The sequence below is a fragment of the Pleurodeles waltl genome, chromosome 3_1 (genome assembly GCF_031143425.1).
Source record: "Pleurodeles waltl isolate 20211129_DDA chromosome 3_1, aPleWal1.hap1.20221129, whole genome shotgun sequence".
Taxonomy (NCBI): domain Eukaryota; kingdom Metazoa; phylum Chordata; class Amphibia; order Caudata; family Salamandridae; genus Pleurodeles; species Pleurodeles waltl.
In genome coordinates, this window is record NC_090440.1 from 568,751,415 (window position 1) to 568,774,816 (window position 23,402).

General features: G+C 45.2%; 1 protein-coding gene across 4 annotated transcripts in view; it reads left to right on the plus strand.

The window, feature by feature from the left end:
- The window catches only part of ARNT2 (aryl hydrocarbon receptor nuclear translocator 2), a 684,205-nt gene that overhangs the window by 517,811 nt on the left and 142,992 nt on the right, over window positions 1-23,402 (plus strand). For all 4 annotated transcript variants that reach the window (XM_069222996.1, XM_069222993.1, XM_069222994.1 and 1 more), the window contains 2 exons: window positions 9,067-9,139; window positions 12,816-12,942. In XM_069222996.1, the coding sequence (XP_069079097.1) occupies window positions 9,067-9,139; window positions 12,816-12,942 (200 nt within the window). The remainder of the gene's footprint in view (window positions 1-9,066; window positions 9,140-12,815; window positions 12,943-23,402) is intronic.

A 23,402-nucleotide genomic window follows, 5' to 3' on the forward strand; every position in this document is an offset into this window, starting at 1 on the left:
ACTCGGTTATATCACAGGCGGCTCAACGACGATCCAAAAACCCCTCTACACCTATTGCGTCTCCCCCAGACAAAGAGGGAAGGAGACTAGACAATATCGGTAAGAAATTCTCCTCGGTTGCTGCAGTAACGGTAAAGGCGGCAAATTCCCTCGCCATCCTGGGAAGGTACGATCGGCAGATGTGGGCAGACATGTCCGTTTTTGTAGATTCACTGCCAGAAGATCTCAAAGTGGAGGCTAAAAAGGTCTTGCAGGAGAGAGAAAGGGTTTCCGCTGAGATAATAGACAGTGCAATATATATTTCCCTCACTGGCTTTCGACAATTAGCTGGAGCAGCAGTCCTGCGCAGACAAGGGTGGCTTAAAGCTACTTCATTCAGACCAGAAGTCCAGACTCGTGTTCTCGACATGCCCTTCGATGGAGAGAGTTTGTTTGGCAAACATGTCGATGATATGCTGCAGGCTATCAAGACGGATACCGATACGGCAAAATCCCTAGGTACCCTGCAATATAAAAAACTACCTTTTCGTGGAGCAAGGGGTAGAGGTAATTACTCCTTTCGAGGTGGATACCAACAATACAGGTCACAATATACATCTTCCTCCACAGGACCAGGACATCAGCACCATCAACAACAGCAGCATTATCGATTACCACCAGCCGCAGCTTACAAACATCCGGCTAGAGGAAGAGGAGCTGCCCGAGCAAGAGATACAGGCAGAAAGCAATGACCAGCGGATAATCTCAACACCTCCCCAATCAATATTGAAGGTCGGAGGTCGCATCAATTCTTATTTCCCCAAGTGGAAGGCTATAACATCGGACAGATGGGTACTAGATGTGGTGACCAGAGGTCATACTCTGGAATTTATCCAAACACCACCGAGTGTCCCTCCATCGGGTACACCGCCTCTGAGGTTGAGCCAACTTCTCAGGGAAGTAAGGATAATGCTAACAAAAGGAGCAATAGAACCAGTCCCTTTATTTCAAAGGAACAAGGGATTCTATTCCCGGTTTTTCCTTCTCAAGAAACCCTCAGGAGACTGGCGCCCCATCCTGGACTTGAGAACACTAAACAAGTTTCTAAAGAAACAATCGTTCAGGATGGTAACGTTGCAGGATGTCCTGCGTCTCTTAAACACGGGCGATTGGATGGCATCCCTAGACCTCCAGGATGCTTATTTTCATATCCCCATATATCGCAACCATCGCAAATTTTTAAGGTTCAGGGTAGGAAGTATGCACCTCCAATTCCGGGTTCTACCATTCGGTCTCAAATCAGCCCCCAGAATCTTCACAAAAATGCTAGCTCCAGTAGCAGCACATCTTCGCCAGGCAGGTATCCAGGTCTTCCCTTACCTGGACGACTGGCTTATAAAGGCACCCTCAAAATTCCAAGTAACAAATCATATTTCCTATTGCCTTCATTTGTTACACAGCCTGGGGTTTGTAGTCAACTACCAGAAATCTCAGATATACCCCAAACAAGAATAGAGTTTCTTGGGAGCAATTTTGGACACAGTACGCAGCAAAGCGTACCCATCACACGAGAGGAAACAAAAGTTAACCTCGTTGGCAGACAACCTATCCAGAAAAAAGTTTGTTTCAGTCCGCATCTACAAATCATTGCTCGGAATGATATCATCGTGCATTCCGCTAGTCCCAGATTGCAGGCTCCATATGCGACCCCTGCAAGAGCAATTGGACATACAATGGACACAGGTCCTCGGCTCCTTCGAAGACAAGATTCGCATAACGCCTCTAATGAAGAACAATATGAGGTGGTGGGCGACTCCAACCAATTTCTCAAAAGGGCTGTCTTTTCTTCTTCAAACACCAAGTTACATAGTAACAACGGATGCCTCTCTCGAAGGATGGGGTGCACATTGCCAGGACCTGCAAATCAGCGGAATCTGGAATCAGCAAGAGAGCCAGCTCCACATCAATTATCTAGAACTCAAAGCAATACACTTAGCTCTAAAAGCTTTCTTGCCAAAGATACAATGTTCAAGCGTCTTAATCCGGACGGACAACATGACCAGCATGTTTTATCTAAACAAGCAAGGAGGCACAAGGTCCCTACAACTCTCGCAGCTAGCCCAACAAATTTGGACATGGGCCATCAAACACAATATTTCACTAAAAGCGGAGCATGTGCCAGGACAGATCAATGTTCTAGCAGACACCTTGAGCAGGACAGTAATTCCTTATCACGAGTGGGAGCTAGACCAGAAAACTCTCAATGGCCTGTTTCTATTATGGGGCAAACCAAACTTAGACCTATTTGCCACTCTCGAGAACAAGAAATGCCAGTTCTACGCAAGTTGGCTTCCCCAAAAAGATTCGTGGGGGAATGCGTTTTCGATGAGATGGTCAGGAGTTTATGCCTACGCTTTTCCTCCGATCCCGCTCATTCCGAGAGTCATCAGGAAAATGAAGACGGAGGGGTGTCGACTTCTACTCATAGCTCCCAGATGGCCCAGACAAATATGGTATACGGAGCTCCTCATGCTCTCCGAACGACCACATCTACCACTCAGACAGAGTCCGACTCTTTTAACGATGCACCAGGGACAAGTCACACACCCACATCCATCGTCTCTTCATTTGTCGGCTTGGCTCCTGAACACAATGAATACTTAAATCTCAAAATCTCCCCAGAGTGTAGAGACATCTTAGCAAAAGCTAGAGCTGACACTACCAACAAAACCTATAGACTTAAATGGAAACGGTTTTGTGTTTGGTGTGCAGCGGAAAATATACATCCTTTATCTTCTACTCCGGAACAGATACTTCCATATCTCCTGCTCTTGGCAAAATCAGGACTTGCATATTCTTCCATACGGGTACATCTGGCAGCAATCTCCAGATACCGCAGATCACCAGATAGACTCTCTTTGTGTTCCACAAGAATTGTCAAACAATTTATGAAGGGCCTTTTTCGGGTCTTACCGCCAATTAGGAAACCCCGCCTCTATGGTCATTGAATGTTGTGTTGATGCAACTCATGAAAGCTCCTTTTGAGCCGATCCACAAAGCTGACCTAAAATTCCTCGCATGGAAAACAGCGTTACTGTTAGCTCTTTCTTCGGCAAAAAGAGTCAGTGACATTCAGGCTTTCACCATCAAACAGCCGTTCCTCCAGTTTACAAACTCAGGTGTCATCCTGCGGACAAATCCTAAATTCATTCCGAAAGTTCCCTCAACATTTCATTTAAATGAACCAGTCATCTTAAAAACCTTTTTTCCAAATCCGCAAACAGTGGCGGAAAAAACATTACATTCTCTCGATATTAAAAAATGTTTAAAGTTTTATCTACAGAAAACTCAGGCCATCCGCCAGTCGGATCAATTATTTGTAGCATTCGGCGGAACAAAGAAGGGACACGCGGTGTCCAAACAGACTTTGGCAAGATGGATTGGCCTGGCGATTCAATTCTGCCATTCAAAAGCAGGAAAGCCGCTCCACACCAAGGTGAGAGCCCACTCTACAAGATCGGTAGCCACTTCAGCGGCACTCTTTGCAGGTGTACCACTACATAGCATCTGTAGAGCAGCAACATGGTCCAGCCAACACACATTTACAAGACATTACTATCTAGAGGAGACAAACCAGGTCGATACAGCAGTGGGACAAGCAGTGCTGAGGCATCTATTTCGTTAAGGTGAGCCTCTTACACATCCCACCACCACACTCGAGGTATGGTCATTAATGGTTCATTTTCTTCTACTGTTTAACGTGTCGTATTCTCCATAATAATAGCATAAACTGTGTCAGGATTTCTTACCACACACATTTTATTGCTTTTATATTCGTATGTTTGTGAATATAAATATAATTATATGTAAGTGCATATTTAAAACTGAACTAATGTGAATCACATCACGTATAGAATTACGATGGAATTACAGTCAATGTAATTCAGTAAGTAAGAAAACATTACTGCTCGTTACTCGGATTCAAGCATGTGAATCTATGAAAGATCCAATACTGGAGAAGAAAATTAGTTACTTACCTGTAACTGCAGTTCTCCAGTATTGGTATCTTTCATAGATTCACATGCGACCCACCCTCCTCCCCTCAGAGGCTCCCCTATTATACAGATATTAAACTTCACACTCCTAATAGAAAATCTGAGGGAATTCAGCCTCTGTTGGGAGTGTTTGGGAGGGGCTGAATCCTGATTGGTTGATACTCAAGTTTGGGTCTTTTCACAAAACAAAGTGGATAGACTGTAAAATACCTTATGAGGCCTACTTGGGCCTACTGGTTTTATTTTTACTGACTTACTGCTTTTTATATATTTAAGTTTACCGTGAGGCTCCCACCTCGACGACGGGGATGATTCAAGCATGTGAATCTATGAAAGATACCAATACTGGAGAACTGCAGTTACAGGTAAGTAACTAATTTTCTTCCCTGCCATAATTATACTTACCATGAGGTAAAATGTATGTGTGGTAAAGACATGAGTTTAAAGTCATACAAATCTTTTTGGACTGGTAATATTGGTATTGTGGTGGTGTTGGTGCTATTTGTGATAGTATTGGCACCGGTGCTGTTATTGATGGTAGTGGTATGGTGTTGGTGGCAGTATTGGTTGCATTGTCATGGCACTGGTGTTAAATGCTGTGGTGGTATTGGTGATGTTGGTTAAATTTATATTACTGGAGTTATTGGTTGTGGTGATTTTGGTGGTGGTTTCAGGAGCCAGCTTTCCTTACAATCACTCCTGGGCTGTTTTCTAATCTTTGGCTATGTACAGCACTTTGCTAACCTTTGGCTAGGTTTACTCTATACAAATAACTGCATACATAGGTATATTGTTTGTGGTGGTGTTGGCGGTTGACAATATTGGTACTGTTGGTCGTGGTAGTAATGTTATTGTTGGTGGAATTGGTGGTGTGGTATTGTTAATGCCTGCTGCAGCAAATTAAGTTTGTTTTCTGTGTACAATTCATATTTAAGATAGAAAATTAAATGTGACAAAACGTATGATGGTTCAGCATACTCTTAATATCTAAAATGGTTTCTGCATTGCAAAGCAAATACTCCGTAGATGATGAAATGATACACCAAACAGCCGACAGCATGAGATTAGAAAACAATACTCCTATTGTCTAATGATCTGTGTTGTGATTGACAATGTCTCATGCCAAGGTCGGAAAGATGTTGATTCAGATAAGCTGAACTAAACCACATTGTGTGAATATTGTACGCAATGGACATGGATTGTCAAAAATGACCTCCTGTCCTTCACTTTTTCAGTTGACCTTCTTGCCTCTTTATGACTATTTAACTGGACTGATTATATATGTCATCTACACTGGTAGACCAAAAAAGAGTTTTAAAATTCAGTATTGCCAGAGAGGCTTTGGTCCTGTCCCTGTTTTGATCTTCCTCTCTACATTCATTTAATTGGACAAATGAAGTAGTTTCATTGCAGTGCATGAATGGTAAATTATCAGTGCACTGCAGTGGAGGTGTGCCAGAACCCCTTTCATAGGGCCACTGGACAGCCGTGGGAATTGTGGCCTTTTAGTCTTGATGTCAACTGTGCCCAGCTGCAGGAGTTGTGGCCTTTTAGTCTTGATGTCATGGGGCCCGACCTACTATGGGTCCTGAGTAACTGGGCCAAGTACTATCCCGGCAGCACTTTACAGTCAGGGGCTGCACAGGTTGAGCTCTTCAGGGGAAGGCTCTGCAGAGGGAGGTGGGTGCAAGGTATGGGAGTGCACTTAACTTAGAGTATCCACAGTGACCACAATAAGATGACTCCCTAGTCCAATGCCGATCTTTAGAGTAAAAAGTTGTATTTATTATACATGCTAAACACAACACACTAGATAATCCTCACAAGTAGTCTCTTAGGACTAGTGCACTTGCGCTTGTAAGTGCTGTTCTTGTCCATGCAGGTCTTCTTGTCCCCTCCCCCCCTCCTCTTCCACACTATACTTGGCGTCTTCTGCTGGTCATTGGGACTCCTCCGACATGGTGATGATCCCAGTTGTCCTAAAGGCCCCCTCCTGGCTTACAGAGGTCACAGATACGGACAAGTATCCATCAGGTCAGATTCTCTGGGCGACAGAGCCCAACAGTCTCAGTGGCCCCTTTCTGGCAAATGGGGGGAGTCACAGGGACAGATCACAGTCTCAGTTGCATGGGTGACAGTTCCAACAGCCGCTGTGGCAACGGGGGACGGTCACAGCCGTCCCAGTGGCCCACACTGGCACATGGATGTCATGACACATGCAACAGCTCCAGTGAGATTCTTAACATAGGGTGATTGCTGGCAACTTTACAGCAGCCACAACGGAGATTGCCGACTTCTGAAAGAGAGCAGTCAGCTCACCCGCAACATTGGTTCTGACTGGATCAGGTGCCTCACTCTCTGCTCACCATGATCCACTCACCTATATCCTTGCTGGGCCTCGCTCCCTCCAGGCTCTCTCTTCCTCCTTGCACGATAAACTGGTCTTGGAAGGGGGGCAGAGGGCATGTCTTCTTGGCTCCAGGGTGATGGCCCCTCTCCCACATGGGAGACCAGCAGACCTTGGTCCCCAGTCCTGGTTCCAGTAGTAAGAATTCTTGACAATCTTCCTTTTCATGTTTGCTCTCCCTTTTCTGTTCAACAAAGCATGAGGCTCATGCTCCCACCTCTGTAGTGCAAATCCATGCACAAATGTGATTTAGTGTCTGGCCCTTGAAATTTGTGTTGGGGATGTTAGCTTCTTTAAAGTGCTCTCTCCTCTGCACTGCCCTTTGACAAAGGAAATGTTCACCACAGCAGAAATGGATCCAGTTTTGAATGATCCACAACACTGGCCAGTGGTGTAACCAAGGATTATACCTGTCTATCAGCCTCCACTGAAATATATGTCCCATAAATGTTCAAAGAACTAAGCTTTCCTATTTGTCAAGATTCCCTGGTAGTGCCAACCTTATCTGTCCCACAATCTCCCTGACAATGAGCCCAGGCCCCACTGACCAGTAACTTTTTCTAGAATCAAAGATCCATTGCTCTGCTCCTCTCCCTCCAGTATGTATGTGTCCCACCCTAGCCCTCAGGAATGCCAGCAGTACACATCTCCGATCTGGGGGATGCATGCCCCACATCTCCAGCCTCTCTATATGCTGTGGGCTTCGACAATGAAACCCACTGGACTACATGTTATGTACCGTCCCCATGCACACATATGCAAACCAACACACACATGCAAGCATCACAAACTGTCTGGCACTACAGACAATCCATGCAGGAAAAGGTTAAGCACACAGTCACACTACTTTACACAAGTGGGCCAGCAGGCCCCACTCCAGTGGCACAGGTAAAAGGCTAGTTCACATTACTGATTCTACTGAATACAAAACAAGTATATGCTGCCATTGCCACACTAGTGTCACTTAACTCCAGGTAAGTACAGTAGCCCTTTATCTCCATGCGGGTAGTGGTTGGTGTGCCCCACCAGGTCTAATCAGACCGCATTACCGTAGGACTGACCTAGGTCATGGCGCACACGCATGATCTTTGTTCTCCCATGACCAAAAATCAGCACCAGGCATTCACATAATTATGCAGATGGGGCATTCGGGGCTGGGATGCATGTCTGTCGCCTTGCAGGGGACTTTTCCATCCCAACAAGGTATATTGTTTTAATGTATATTTCATATATTTCCTTCTGATGTTTCCCAAAAAAACAATTGTAGTTACTAGAAACTATTGACATTGTTTCATGGAAAACACATGGGATGGCACCTGGGACAACAGCAACATTGCAGACTTGATGCTGCATGACTTACTGGAGATTTCCTTCATTAATGATGGGCACTTCCTTTAAACAGCATGACCTGTTGGTATCATCAAGTTTATTTTCTGGTACCATGTGGATCTATGTTGCGTATTGTATGGTAAGGCCCCTCCTCTAAAACAGTCACATTGTTACAGTGAGGATGCAACAGGCCTCTTAAGTGTGGCTTCCAGTCACAGTCCGGGTTCAGCGAGGGGGTGCCAGCCTCTCCCAACACCTTTCACAGTCCCTGTTCTTCCACAGACCAGTGCAGGGTAGCAATGCAGGTGGACAAATGGCTCTGGTTGAGTTGTATTGCTCGCACTTTCAAGCTGATACAGTTTCTGTACAGTGTTATAGTGCCATCACCATTTTATAAATTCAAGCAGCTTTTTAAATCAACCACATAGAAATCAGTCATAAAATACCACAGATTGTAGACTACAGAAAATTTCACAATGAATGTTCCTATATTTTGGAAGTATTACTTTTTTAATTAACAATGTCTTAGTTGTCAGATTTATTAAAACAATACAATTTTTGGAGAAAATACATTTGATTTTGGTCAGGGCTCCAGTTGAAGCTAAAGCTCACTAGAAAATGATGGTTGCTGTATTGCCTCATTCAGAGTCTGCCTGTCACACATCTGCTTCCTTTACATGCCTACACAGGCTTTGAAATATAATTATTTTGTGTTCCAATTAGGTTGTTTCCATTAGATTGAGACTTTGAGAATGGATTGGGGTGTTTTCCACCTCTAACACTATCTACTTAAATTTTTTTAGTGTCTCTAATAAATTGTATGTTTACCAACCTGTTAGTACAGTTGATTGCTACTTTACTTACTACTCTACCCTATAATAAGTACATTTCTACATATTTATATTCTTTATTTCAGTATTTGACTCTTCAGTGTTAAAAACGTGTTCATGGTTACAATAATTCTTTGTGTTTTTTTTATATCTTACCTAGTGTTCTATAAAAGTACTTCCTTCAACCAAACATATATATTGCTTCTGATACATTCTAATACACTTACATTTTTTAAAACAACCTCCTAACCCACATGGGTTACCCTATGTCACTATCTGATTTTAAAGCATTACAGTGCTGTACATCGCCTCTTAGAGGTCAGGGCTACTGGCCTTGTCATTGTTGTTGTAATGTTATGTACAGAACTTAGGCAAAAGCGTGTAAGTGAAAACAATGTCAATTAAGCAATATAGAGTTTGTACACGGAACAGTTTGTTTTAACCCTTCATCTCTTTCTTTACATAGACAACTTCAACAGCAGCAGGCCGAGCTGGAGAGTCTCCCACGTGATGGTCTGACCTCATATGATCTCTCGCAGGTAATTGTCGCCTCGTTGGCTAACAAGTTAACTTCATCTGAATTACTTTTTACTAAGACATATAATTAATGTGTTAGCATGTGTCTTGATGCCTGTGACTGTATTGCTCCAAAGTGTGCCCTGGGTCCTATTGTTATTTCATTTGCCTTAATGATTGGATCCCAGCTGTGATTTGCATGTTATTTTACATACTGATTTCATAGTAGTTTATGTCAGTTTTATCTTTTTTTTTATGTCAAACTAAATTGATGCATTATCCTGTGTTTTATGCCAGGTACCCATGGTTGGTATAGTCTGTCTTTTATTCCATAATATTGGCAGCGCGCACCACAGTGATGGTTTTCTCCATTACACTGCTCCATGGGAGACTCCACCCACAGTGTTCCACCCTATGCTATTTCTGATGCTTTGTCCTTTACCACATTATCACCTGTACTGTTATGTGCATTGGCTGCAGTCAGGGCATTGTCCTGTGATCTGCTTTCTGTAACTGCCAGTGTGGTTCAGGTGTTATCCTACGTGTTTATCCAGGCTGCAGCTGTGGCAAGGGTGATATAATTTACTCTTCTCCTGGTTAGTTACGGGCAGGTTTATATCCTGTTTTTCACTCTTTGGTGGCTGTGGCACAGACAGTTCCTGCTCTCAGCACTCACTGTAGCCAAGATCATGGTATTCTGTTTGCTCTGTTATCCCCAGGGTCGAGTTGGGAGTCCTATTTTAGTCATAGAAAGCAGTGCAATGGTAAACATAGATTGGAAAGCTTTAAGAATGTTCACATTACTAGCCTGTTCACGTAAAAGCCACACACAAACACAATGAACACTACTTTCTTTCCCTAGAGGCCGCCGTACCTCCAAATTCTACCTCACATTGGGTGTGAAGGCATTATTCTTAGTTCTGCTCAGGTATGAGATTTGTTGGCTTTTCAACTTTAGATGACAAATGCAAAAAGAAGAGATGATGGACAGAAAGCTGAACAATGTCAAACATTAACCCCCAGTCACAGATCTGGGCCTAAATCTGTTTCTTTGCTTACCACACCATTCCACGTTGGACCCAGCCGTATGCAAATCAGCCCTGATCCTGCTCCCCATGGGAACAGTCCAACCTGAACTGCCAGGCCAGGTCCTCCATGGACTGGAAACAAGCATCGTGCTCCACCAACTTCACTAAAATATTTATTTTTAAATTGTGAGTACAGAGACCCCAAACTCCATATCTCTATCTGCTCCCAATGGGAAATTACACTTAAAAGATATTTTGAGGCTATCCACATGTAACCCAGTGGAAGAGATAGGTCTTGCAGTAGTGAAAAACGAATTTAGCAGCATTTCACTAATGGGACAAGTAAAACACACTGGTACGTGCCCTACCTTTTAAATACACCACACCCTGCCCATGGGGCTGCCTTGGGCCTACCTTAGGGGTGTCTTACATGTATTAAAAGTGAAGGTTTGGGCCTGTCAAGTGGGTGCACTTTCCAGGTCGAAATGGCAGTTTAAAACTGCCCACACAGACACTGCAGTGACATGTCTGAGACATGTTTACAGAGCTACTCATGTGGGTGGCACAATCAGTGCTGGCGGCCCTCTAGTACCATTTGATGTACAGGCCCTGGGCACACGTGGTGCACTATACTAGGGACTTACTAGTATATCAGATATGCCAACCATGGATAAACCAATACCATTTAGATCACTCACACTTTAGCGCTGGTCAGGATTGGTAAAGTGCCCAGAGTCCTAAAGGCAGCAAAAATTTAATTCAGCACAGGATCAAAAACAGGAGGTCAGAAGCAAAAAGGCAAGGGAAACCACGCCAAGAGCTGACTTGTCTAACCGGACTGATGCAGAAACAATTCTGAGTCGACCCTCATAATTTTGTCAATGGGAGAAGCTTCCAATGCAAGCATCAGATGTTCCTCTGCACCCCCCGCCCTTCATTGATACATTTCCATTAAGAGCACTGCAGACATAGTGCACTTGATAGGAAATTATAGATGCTCACAGTTATGCGGTTATGTACTGATTGGTCAAGATTGAAGAGATACATAAGTCTAACCTGTTATCAGTTATAGATACCTTGTCACAGGATTACTATCATATGAGCAGTCCATAGCTGAATAGATGTTGCCAAAAAGTGAGGAGACCACTGTTAAGGTTCACTGCACTAAAGCAAAGGCAACAACTGCTGCCCTTTGAAACATCCAGTTCCTGGCATTTGGAGAGCGGTGCATACAGTTGGTAGGTGAGCTTGCTATGCTGTACTACTGCTTAAAAATATACCATGAGGAGGAAATGTTCATTACTAGTATTCTTAATTCTTCATCTTGGGTATTTTCTTTGAATGTATGAACCCTACACTTTTCTCCACATAAAGCCAATCACTTTTTTAGGAAATGTTTAAAATGTATTTTCCCATTCCTAACCATTGTACTGCCTAACTGACAGTGGCAGCTTCGGCCCAGTTAATGTCATGTTTTGAATCCTAAAGTAGCAGTGACAAAATTGACTTGTGTATGCATAGGAGTACTATTGTCTGCTAAGTTTTTCTTTTTTAAGGTTTTGGTGTGATGTGTTGAGGAAAATCTAGTTTAAAAAGTTAATTAGAATAATCTAAAAAAAATAAACCAGCAAATGTTTTCACCTTTGGCATCTTATCTATATATTAGCAGAAATTAAGAAACTATGGTATTTGTAATATGCTGCAAGATGTTCCATGTGTGCAGAGATTTACTACTTTTTCTGAATTCAAACGTAATGCCCATCACAGAATGTGCTGTCTCTAAAGAGACTGATACATGGTTGCACACTGCACTGAAAGTAAAGGTGCTAGCCAGTTGCCAGACCTGTAGTTCTGGAATAGAGAAGTAGAACCAACCTGTCAGTACACAAACAGTTCCAGATATGAATTGGTCAGAGACCTTTGACCGTTTGAGACAGCTTGGTGGGCTCATGCATCAGAAGAGTGGTGGGTATGAAATAGATATTCAAATTTTAGAAATAAAAATATTAGAAGAGGTTGCATTTAATTGATACATGTTTCTAGAACATGAAAGCCTTATATGAGACTTGGATTAGAAAAGACATGCTAACATAAAAAAAAATGTTAAAGCGCATTTATGAGATGGCAAAGGATGTATATGACAGCCACTTAGTAAGTGACTTGTCTTAAAGACAGGCACGGGAGAAATATTACTGAATACAGAAGGATAATGCTGGAGGCCAAACAAAAATTAAAAGACCGTGTGTGACCACCGGGTGCTTAGCCTGCTATCAAATTCAACATTTCTGTATGTTAAAATGTTCAAGTCACTGCTTTGAATTCTGTTAGTGGTGATTCAGGGCCTGATTTAGAGTTTGGCGGATGGAGTTACTCCATCACAAATGTGATGGATATCCTGTCCGTCGTATTAAGATTCCATTATATTCTATGGAAATTGTAATATGGCGGACGGGATATCCATGACATTGGTGAAGAATAACCCGCCCTTCAAATCCTAAATCAGGCCCTGACATTAAATGCTGATCATCTGCTGGACTGTAGCAGTTTAGATTAAAACTTTGTAAAGCTGCCGGGCACTCTGGAAGAAGGGATTGCCACTCTTTAACTATAACTTTTATTATAACAGTACTACTTCACCAGTATTAACATATGATTGTTACCTTGATTAAAGGTGCAAGTTCCCAACTTGGCAACTGGGGTGCATGAAGGGGCGAAACCAGTAGTGGATAAGCAGGATCCTATCTTCGCCCAAGAGCGTGACCCGCGGTTTGCAGACATGTTCTCCGGAATAACTACATGTAAGTGGCAGTTTCACATGCTTGGCTTACGCGATGTAAAACCATTTCCTCATGCAATCTGAACGGTATTTATTTCATCCTTGCACTGCAATCCTGATCTGGATAAGTCTTGTCTAAAGTATCTTTTTGGGAACCTATTCATCCTCATTTATTCAAGGTGTATTTATTCTGCGGGGTAAGGTTGTGACTCTTCGCTCCTGCCTATTGTAGTGTTAAAGATCTATTCCTGCTTATTCTCTTAGATTGTTTCTCCTGCCATGTATTTTTAGAACTATTCCTGTTCTTTTGTTATGGTTAATTGTGTGGGCTAAGGTATATTATTGTAGAGCCACTCTTACCCACCTTTTGTGGTGGATTGCGCAAATCTCCTCCAATATGTATTTTGTTAAACTCCATACTGCTCTCATATTTGGGGTAAGTAAAAAGTTACTTTAATCTGTCTAAAGCTGTTCAGTATTGGCAACGTTCATCGATTCACATATTTCACTAATTCCATCATTGAACCGAACGTCTTAGTGTAAAATCCAGAGAGCAATATTATACTAAACATACTCTGTAAAGGATGAAAAACATTATTATCATATTCACATAATTTGAAAACAACTAAACTTTAACCAGTCGGATTGTAGCACCCTGATTACCACTCCCTAAAGAGTCTATAATTCTTCATATTTTCTAGTACGAGTATGAAGAAAAGTTGTGGGCTGGATCCCAATGGCATGTGATGCATTCATTGGATCTCCAGACCAGAATCTCCTTTATCCTGTTAGCCACCTAAGGCGCCTTTACCTGGGTTGTGGGGAGTCTCTTTTTGGCACCAGAGTGGAATCCCAATGGGACGCCATTTCTTGAGAGTCAAAACAAATGGTTCGAATAGACGGCAGCACCTAGGCCCTGTGGAAACCAAAATGGTTGACGTGCTGTCCCGGTGATCTGGAGGCCAGTTGTGAGCAGCCATACGGTGTCTAGATTTCTGAGTCCCTGACATGAGTGGCCTTAACGAATGGTGATGTACTGCTATGCTTGTGGCAACAGACTTGAGGTTTCCTGTGGAGTGAGTGCAGCAGCGACAGACCACCGGGGTCCCAAAAGAGGTGAGTGTACTACCCTTGCGATGCATGGACACTGTCACCGTGGGACCAAGCCCTTACTCTGCCCTGGTCATTGGTGTGGGGCCCAAGAGGCCACTACATCTTTCCCAGATTCTCAGGACTGAGGTCAAACCCGAGGCCTGCCTGTGGTGGCAGCCATGTGATCTTAGCGGCCCAGTGGAGTACTGACAGGGGCTCCAGAGATGACCCAGCCCTTGACACTGGGCCTGATTGAACACCTGCTATCAGTGGAGAGCAAACCCACCTTCAGCTAAAAACTCTGTTGTCTGGAGAGAGATGGTGAGACAATAGGGGCCTGCCTGGGGCTGGATTTTGGGGTGGGAATAGCCGGTCCCTACCGTGACCTGCTTCTCTATACAGCTACAGCGGAGGCCCCGACTGAACAGGTGGCTAAGACCTAAATGTAGGCCACCTTTTTAATTCACTTTCGAGCAAATTTACCCTGGAAGCGGCTTGGGTCACTCATTCTGCTTCTGTGGCCTCTCCCAGAGTACCACATGTCTCTCCTGCTAATGGGGCCAACTAATCACTATCCTGGACTCAAGAGAAAAAAAGGGGACAAGAGAAAGTGGTGCTGAGGGTCCCTCATGGCCGCTGAGCAAAGGGGGCATATTGTGCACAGTACATTGTCTATCTGCACGGGGTGAGAAGACTCAATAAGATTAATTCTTCCCCTCCTATGGGGCCTGTGGGCCTGGCCACAGAGAACTGAAGTTGAATTGCAGGAACAAACCCTTGTTCCCCAGTGAACTGACTAAAGAGGGGTCACATCGAAGTGGTTGCATTACAAACCTGTCAATATTTATTCCTTAGGCGTCCTATATTAAAACAGAAACCACTCCTCCCTCTGCAGTGCAGAAACTTATAGAACACCCTTCTTCTCATGCAGATTTATATAAAGGGCCGTCCAAAATCTGTTGGAATCTACAATTTACCTTCCGGTTGACTGTGGGCAGCAAGGGAATCTCTGGCATCCTATAGTAACATAGAAACAACGCCTCACCACAGTCCAAAAGCACACTAAACACCTGTGGGCAGTGAAGCCTGGGTGCTGACACCCAACCATAAGTCTACTAATGAACTACCATGGACTGTAATTGGCCCATGACAGCCTTAACATGGTACTAGGCTGGTCTCCTTTGGTAGGGACTTCCCACCCCGAGCGCAGTGGATAGAACTTCGAGAGAGTAGGCATATATCAGGCGCAGCGTTGTCTTCAGCAAGATCAGCAAGAGTACACCCACCCAATGTGCAGGAGGATAAACTTGACCTAATTCTCTCAGTGATCAGGTCCACTAAAGGATATCTAGAGCACTTGATTGACACATTAGTAGTGGACCTTAATGTCTTAAGAGATGACTGCCACAAGATCACCGAAAGAGAAGTGAAGATTGGGTCAACCATGGGTAAACTACAGTTGACTTCCCTACCCCATGACAAACAACGAAAGAAACTGACCAAGATGGTCACACACTTAAGCACAGGGTGAAGGAGGCAGAAGGGAGTGCCCACAGAAATAACATTCGCAGTGTCGGACTTCCTGAAAAGACAGAAGGAAAAGACATGCCTGATTACGACTTTGGCAGAGGGGATTACTCCGTCCCAAATGTGACAGGTATCCCGCCCGCCATATTACGAGTTCCATAGGATATAATGGATTCGTAATTTGGCTGGCAGGATATCGGTCACATTTGGGACAGAGTAATCCCCTCCGCCAAAGTCTTAATCAGGCCCATAGTGTCCTTCCTCAAACCTTGGCTAGAACAGATGCAGAAAGTCGAAGCTTTCTCACCCTTTTACGTTCTAGAACAAGCCCACCAGGTCCCAGTTTGGTCCCCCACTCTGGGCGCACCTCCCAGGCCTCTTGTTGATCGGGTACTGAATCCTAGGGTCAGGATGCAATCATCCATAGAGCCACACAGATGGGAGAGAATGTCATCGACAGTGCCAGGGTAATGATTTTCCCAGACTACATGGTTGCTGTTTAGCAGTAGAGCACTTCATTCCTGGAGGTTAAATGAAGGCCCAGAGAAATAAACGTGAAATGTCCCTTATTATTCTTTGTGAAACTAAAGTTCCTAAACAACAGCAAAACTATTTTGTTCACTGATTCCCAGATGGTCGAGGAGTACATCCAGGCCCAAGAAGGAGGGATGACAGAGTGGAATCCCCCCACAAAACAATGCAAGAGGTAAACTCTGCAAGAACGGAAGCAACAACTTCAGACCATCAAGATTACAGATCCAGCGGGTGATAGGAGGGTACTACAAAAGCTTGTTTGACCTTGATTTCCACCACTTTCCCCTCCAACAGCTCCAGCAGTCCAAACAGCAGCCATGATGGTGAGCTCCCATTGGGAGCTAACTGGTCGCTGGAGTGCACATAACCTTTGAGCTGAGACTACTCCTTTTTTTCTGCAGTCTACAATCAATGTACGGTTGGAAAAGTTCTTGTGTAATCCTTCTATGCTTCCCTGGGTCACTAACTGGAATATCTATGTAAGACTCTGTCTGACCATAACTCAGTGCTATTAACAGTTGGTTGGTAAAAGCCACGCACACCTATTCAGTCCTGTAGACTGCAATCAGATATGTTGGAAGATCAAGCCTTCCGGCAACAAACAGGTGAGGTGCTGCAAAACGTTCTGACAGAAAATATGAGTATGTCAGCTTCAATCTTAGTGGAGTAGAAAGCACTAAAAGCTATTTTTAGGGACACTGCATGTGGTAGGGGTTTGCTGTACCATAACCAAAGACATTGCCCACCAAGAGATAGGATATGAGAGGTTGAGAAGTTGGTGGTAATGGACCCATCGCTTAGAGATTCTCTAGTGGAGGAGCACAAAAATCTTGCACAGCTCACAGAGCATATTGAGATGCTCTCATTAGATGGGATGTAAAACTAGGATGCATAATGAAAGTGATAAGGTGGTGCATCTCCTGGCCTGGCTATTAAAAGCTGACTCGCAAGGGCCACCTATTTTATCCATCAGAACAAACACAGGGATCAACAACACTCCCACTTAGGGATTAACAAAGCAGTCAGGAATTATTCTGAGCAGCCCTGTGCAGGGGTGAATAACCTCACAGATCAAGATCCTTTTTGCATAGCTACGTAGTATTGATCTCCTTAGGGTCCACTCGGAGATCTTGGAGTCCATGGGCGGGGTGGTTGTGATGGTTGAACTCAGGAAGCCAATGAAAGAAATGGTGCCTGGGAAAACTCCATGTTCGGGCGTTCTCCCAGTGGACTTTTACTCCCTATATAGGAATATTTGGACCCTTACCCTAGTAGAAAAGGTAAATACGAATGGACAGCAAGGAGCACTCCCACCCACTTTACATGAGGCAATTGTGGTTACCCTACCTAAACTGAGGAGAGATCCCCAACATCTTGCTGACCACTTTCCATGTTAAATGTGGATTACAAGGAGCTTAGTAAAGCACTGGCCAATAGACTACTACCAGTCATGCCTCAATTAATTCATCTGGACCAGTCCAGGTTTATCATTGGTTGGAAAGCCAGCTGTGATTGAGATTCTGGAAGGCTCGGCCAACAGAGCATTCAACACCTTCAATTAACTGTTCTTTGAATATAATGAAGAGAATGGGATTGGGTATGGGATTTGATAATGAGTGACACTTCTTTACGCTGATTCATCAGACAGAGTGGGTTTGACAGGGGGATACCTGCAGCATACATTTTAAAAAGTGGCATTAAACAAGGATGCCCCCTATCTCAATTGTTGTTTGCTATAGTGATGAAGTAATTTACCAGTTCAATTCAACAAGGAACCACCTTTGATGGTATATAAGAAGATAGTTGTGACCCTCACGTCATCTCACTGCATGCTGATGATATGACCCTGTACGGGGCAGATGTGCAAGCTCATATTATTCAGATAATGGCAGCCCTGGACACCTTTGGTGGTAACTCAGATTTCAACATACACTGTAGCAACTGCAGTGTATTCGCATCACACCCAGGTCTGATTGTGGACATGCTCCTATCCCACTTACAGCAAATTAAATGGGAGCCCACTACATTTCAGTATTTAGGTGTTCAAATCCACAGGAAAGTAGCAGAACCGGTGAACATCAGTATTTGATGAGTAATTACTTCAATTATTGGAGGTCTTCTCAGCCCATGTCAGTAGCAGGGAGGATGGCCATTTCCAAAATAGTGGTTCTACTAAGGCTTTTTTATTTCTTCATAACACTTCGCATCCGTTAACCCTGAGGATGTTTTCAGTGAGTTGGATAGGATGTTGTTTGATCTGGTGTGGGAGCATTAAAAAACGTAAACTTCTCCAGACGGAGGGGAACCTCGTCACCCCAGACTATGAATTATATCATATTGCAACATAGCTTCAATGGGCAACATAAAGAATACCTGCTCACAGTGGGAGAAAGGACCAGCTTACCATAAATACACCATCCCTAACTGATTTAATGTTTACTCTCCTTAAGATGAAAGAGAGGAAGGGGACTAGTTGTGGGGGCTAAGTGAGGTTGATTACAGTTAGGGCAAATGTTTTTAAAAAACTAGTACATGGACCCCATATGCTTCAAAGTGTTCTCAATCTAATAGACAATTTTGAGCTGCAGTTTCCTTTCCTTAGAATTTCTCCAGGCGTCAGACTGGATCTGGAAGATTTTTTTGTGTGAAACCCTTATGTGCGCGGTAGGTGGCGTTGTTTGGCTCCGTGTGTGTGTGTTGGCATCATCCACGCTGGAAGTGACATCCGCAGCACCTATATAGGTGCCACCCAGGTGTGCTGACGTCATTTATTGTCCTTCCGCGTAAGACTGTGCTGATCCGGAGAAGAGCTCCCACTAGTCATTTTTTGATTAACTTTTGTTCAATGTTTTGAATATTTTTGAGGTTGTACCCCCTGGTGTGGCAGGTATGTCTTCTAAGAAGGCCTGCATCAAGCCCTGCGGTGCCTGTCACTGTCCGATGTCAGTGACAGACCTGCATCTTGTACGCTTGTGGTGTCTTGAGCGTGACCACAACCCAAAGTTGCGTTCCAACTGCTGCCCCATACACCCGAAGGCCTTGAGGGAGTGATCCCTCAAAGTCCTGGTAGCTCGGTGTGCGACACTGCGACGTTCAAGGTCCCGGTCCACGAAGAGGTCTTGGAATCCAAGATCCTCCTAGCACCCTAAGTTGTCGGGTCATTAAGGTAAGTCCTGTCATAAGGAGAAGTTGAAGAGGCCTTCAACTTCTCCACGTCCGTTGGCTGATGAGGTGTGGGGGCGTCAGCCCTTAAGGCTCTACGTTAGAGCCTGTGCTGTCTTTGCACCTCCCCAAGTTTTCGGGAGTCAGAGCAACCCCCGTCTAACTTGAGGAGTTTTATGAGGCCATGCGCCTCATTTTTGAGTGGGCCTACCCCTCCGATGCACCTTCAGGCCCCGTAGAGTTGGCAGGGGCCTCTTCTTGTTGCACACTGGCGGCTTCGGCTCCAGTTGGTCCCTGAGGATCTTTTCCTGGATCCAGACTGGCGCCAGTTGTGCCATATTGACCCTGACGCAGGTCTTAATGCCAGTGCTCCCAGCACCCACCGGCTGCACTGACCCATTCTGATGGGCATCCATCAATGCCGTTTCTGAGCCTGGCTGGAGCCATGCCTTCCAGGTCAGAGCCTGAGCCCTATCCTATGGGCTGGGATTGAGAGAAAAATGGGAGGGGTCACTGAGCCCTGAAGATCCTGATATGGACTGGTGTGAGGAACTGGGTGAAGCCAGTGGACTGGATACTTGTCCAGATAATATTATGCTTTCTCCCCCTACTGTGGCTATGGAGGAGGAAGCTTTTTTTTGCAATGGTGGTACATAGTGCAGCTGGGGTCCTTGACCTACATTTGCCTTCGGTGACGATCAAGACTAATGTATTGATAGAGGTGCTGCAACAAGGTGTTTCCCCCTCAGAACCGCTACTCCTGTTTAACAAAGCCCTCAGTGACCACCTTCTGGGGTCTTGGGACTAGGTCCAAACCCAGCACAGGGGCTCCTGTGAATAGAGTAATTGCCCGTCGCCACCGTTCTGCACTGGGAGACCCAAACTTCCTAACCCAACACCCTACCCCAGAGAACTTGGTGGTCCAGCCCTCAATGCCCCACGTAAATCCTGGTGACCTCCCTAGCGCACCCCCGGACAGGGAATCCAAGAGGCTGGACACTTTGGGGAAGAAGATGTCTTCATCTGCCAGCCTGGCATTGTGATCTGTGAACTTCACTTTCCTTTTGAACTATATTCCCACTCTTGTGGAATACAGTTGCGCCAGTGTTGACAACGGTCCCAGAGGATGCCCAGGCTGTGCTCTGCCAGGATGTTGCCTAGAGGGATTGATGCAGCTAAGTTCACCATCCATTGTGGACTTGACATGACCAACTCACTGGGCAGAGCAGTTTCGTCATCAGGGGCCCTGAAGCAGGCATGATGGACATGCGCTTTGATGGCTTCCATCTCTTCGGAGACCAGGCAGATTCAGCGCTGGAGCGCTTTAAGGATAGTTAGGATACAGCCAGGTCCTTGGGACTTTCTATGGCCCCAAGTCACCCTCAATCTGCCTTCTGCTCCTTTTATGGCTATGGTGGGGACTTTCAACTGCGCCTGTACCTACCCAGTACTGTCTCATGCATGTTCCCCAGCCTCTGCCTGGTTGAGGGCGCAGTACCCATAAACCTCCTGAGTCGGGTAAGCCAGTGGTTGAGTCAAATCACCACCTCCCCGGCAACTGCAGCCTCCAAACCCTCATAATCTACCCACATACCAGCTCAGGCATCCAGTTGGCGTTAGAATTCACCATCATCTCCACTGGCAGTCCATAACTTTGGACAGCTGGGTTTTGCAGATTGTCCAAAGGAGCTATTCCCTACCCTTTGTGACCACCCTTACCCTCATGCTACACCTTATAACAGGCTGAGAGAGTACCATCTTTCCCTTCTCCACCAGTAAGCCTCAGCTCTCATGGCCAAGGGAGCTATAGAGAGGGTGCTAACACCAGAAGTAGGCTGTTGTTGTTATTCCCACTACTTTCTGGTGCCAAAAAGGATGGAGGCCTATCCTAGACCTACGTCTCCCCAACTACTTCCTCAGAAAGAAGTTCAGAAGAAGTTCAGAAGGCTCATGTTAGAGAGTTCCTCTCTGCCCTGTATCCGGGAGACTGCATGGTAATGTTGGACCTTCTGCATTGTACTACAACGTGCTGAAGTCCCACCTGACTCCCTTTCATTGGAGCTGTTTTGTACACAGTGCAGTTTCGGGCCTATCTTCCTGAACGGCAAGTCCAGGATATTCAGGCTATGATACCGATGTTTCAGCCTCTATCCTGGATTTCATTGAGACAGACTCTGAGGCTGCAGGGACTCATGGCCTCCTGCATCCTGCTGGTAACACATGTGTAATGGAATATTCGGGCTCTGCAGTGGGACCTGAAGTTCCAGTGGGTACAGCATCAAGGAAAACTCTCAAACATGGTCCAGATCTCAGCGGGACTGTGAAAGACCTGGTGCGGTGGCTAACGATCCACGATTAGGTCAGCAACAGACCCCTGCCTTCCCCAACCAGATCTCACAGTAGTGACAGATGCGTCACTTCTGGGATAGGGTAGCCATCTGACTCTGGTGTCCAGCAGAATCCGGACTCCACATCAACTTGCTGGAGCTCTGTGCATTCATATTGGCAATAAAAGCCTTTCTACCCTCCATCAAGGGAAGGTTAGAGAAGGTGTTCACGGAAAAAACAGGAAACACTACCTCCATGTGGTACTGCAGCAAATAGAGCGGGTGGAATCATGGACCCATTGTCAAGAGGCCCAGCACCTCTGGACATGGCTGGAAGATCAGTGTGTATCCCTGGTGGTTCCATACCTGGCGGGCTTTCTGAACACCAGGGAAACAAGCTCAGCTGAAGGCACCTAGTGGATCACGAATGATGTCTCCATCTGGGGGTGGTGCAAAGTCTCCTACAGCAGTGGGGAGAGCCTTGGTTAGATCTGTTTGGCACCTCAGAGAATGATGTTTTCAAGGCAGCTCTCGCTTGTAGGTGCTTTTCGTCTCGAGTGGAGCTCAGGCCTCCTGTGCGCCTTTCCGTCCATACCACTTCTGCCCAGAGTTCTCAAGAAGATCAAGAACGGCCTGGCCCAAGTCTGAGCACGGCGAGTCTGGTATCTCGAACTACTAAGCATGGCCATCGAGCCTGCATTCTTGCTGCCCCTTCAGGAGGATCTTTGTTGCGGCAGCAGGAGAGTGTTCCCCACCGGAACCTGTCCAGTCTCAGCCTTCTTATATTTATTATCTTGGGAGCTAGACGTCCTTTTACCAAGACGGTATATGCCTACCTTTGGAAAAATAAATGTGGCATGATGTTCAGAAAGACAAATTTATCCTTTGTCTGTCCCTTTTTCACAAGTTCTCGTTTTCATACTTTCTACGCCCTGCAGGGCTCTCTCTTAGGCACTCTCAAGGGCTACCTTTCTGCTATTTATGCTTTTCTGCAGTTGCCTGACCAGCCATCCCTCTTCAAATCCCCTATCGTAAATAGGTTTCTCAAGGGTATTGTACATCTTTTTCCTCCTTCACCATTTATCATGCTTCAGTGGGACCTCAATCTTGTCTTAACCTTCTTTATGTGCGTTCCTTTCAAGTCCCCATAATTGTCCCCTCAGGCTCCTTACAATTAAAACAACCCTTGTTGTGGCGATAACATCGGCCTGAAGAGTGAGTGAGCTCCAGACCTTGCCATCCAAGCCTCCTTACCTCACTGTCTATCCTGACAAACTGGTGCTTGGCACAGAAGCCTCCTTTCTTCCGAAAGTGGTCATCCTATTTCATGTAGGCCAATTCATCCTTGATCGAAAAAAAGAGTTCCGAGTAGACGACCAACTCTTCATGGGTCATGTTGGAAATAAGAAGGGGGGGCCGCGCAGAGCGAACCATCTCCAGATGGGTTGTGCTCTGCATTAAGATCTGCTACTCATTGGCTAAGAAGCAACCCTCTGAGGGTTTGCATGCTTGTTCTACCAGAGTCAAGGCTGCAACCACTGCTTTAGAATGAGTAAAACCGGTCCTGGACATCTGTCAGACTGCACTGGAGACCTCTTGGCACGTGTTCACAAAGCACTACTGCCTGTATGGTCAGGTCCATAGGGATAAGCACTTTGCTAGTTCGGTCCTGCAGGACTTCTTCATTTGAAATTGGTCCGCAGACTCACCTCTGGGGATTGTATTGCTTGGTTATTTATTCTAAGATGAGGAATCTGCTGTTAGAAGTCTCCATCAGATGGGCAAGTTACTTACCTTTTGGTAATACCTTATCTCGTAGAGGCTATATCTAGCTGCAGAT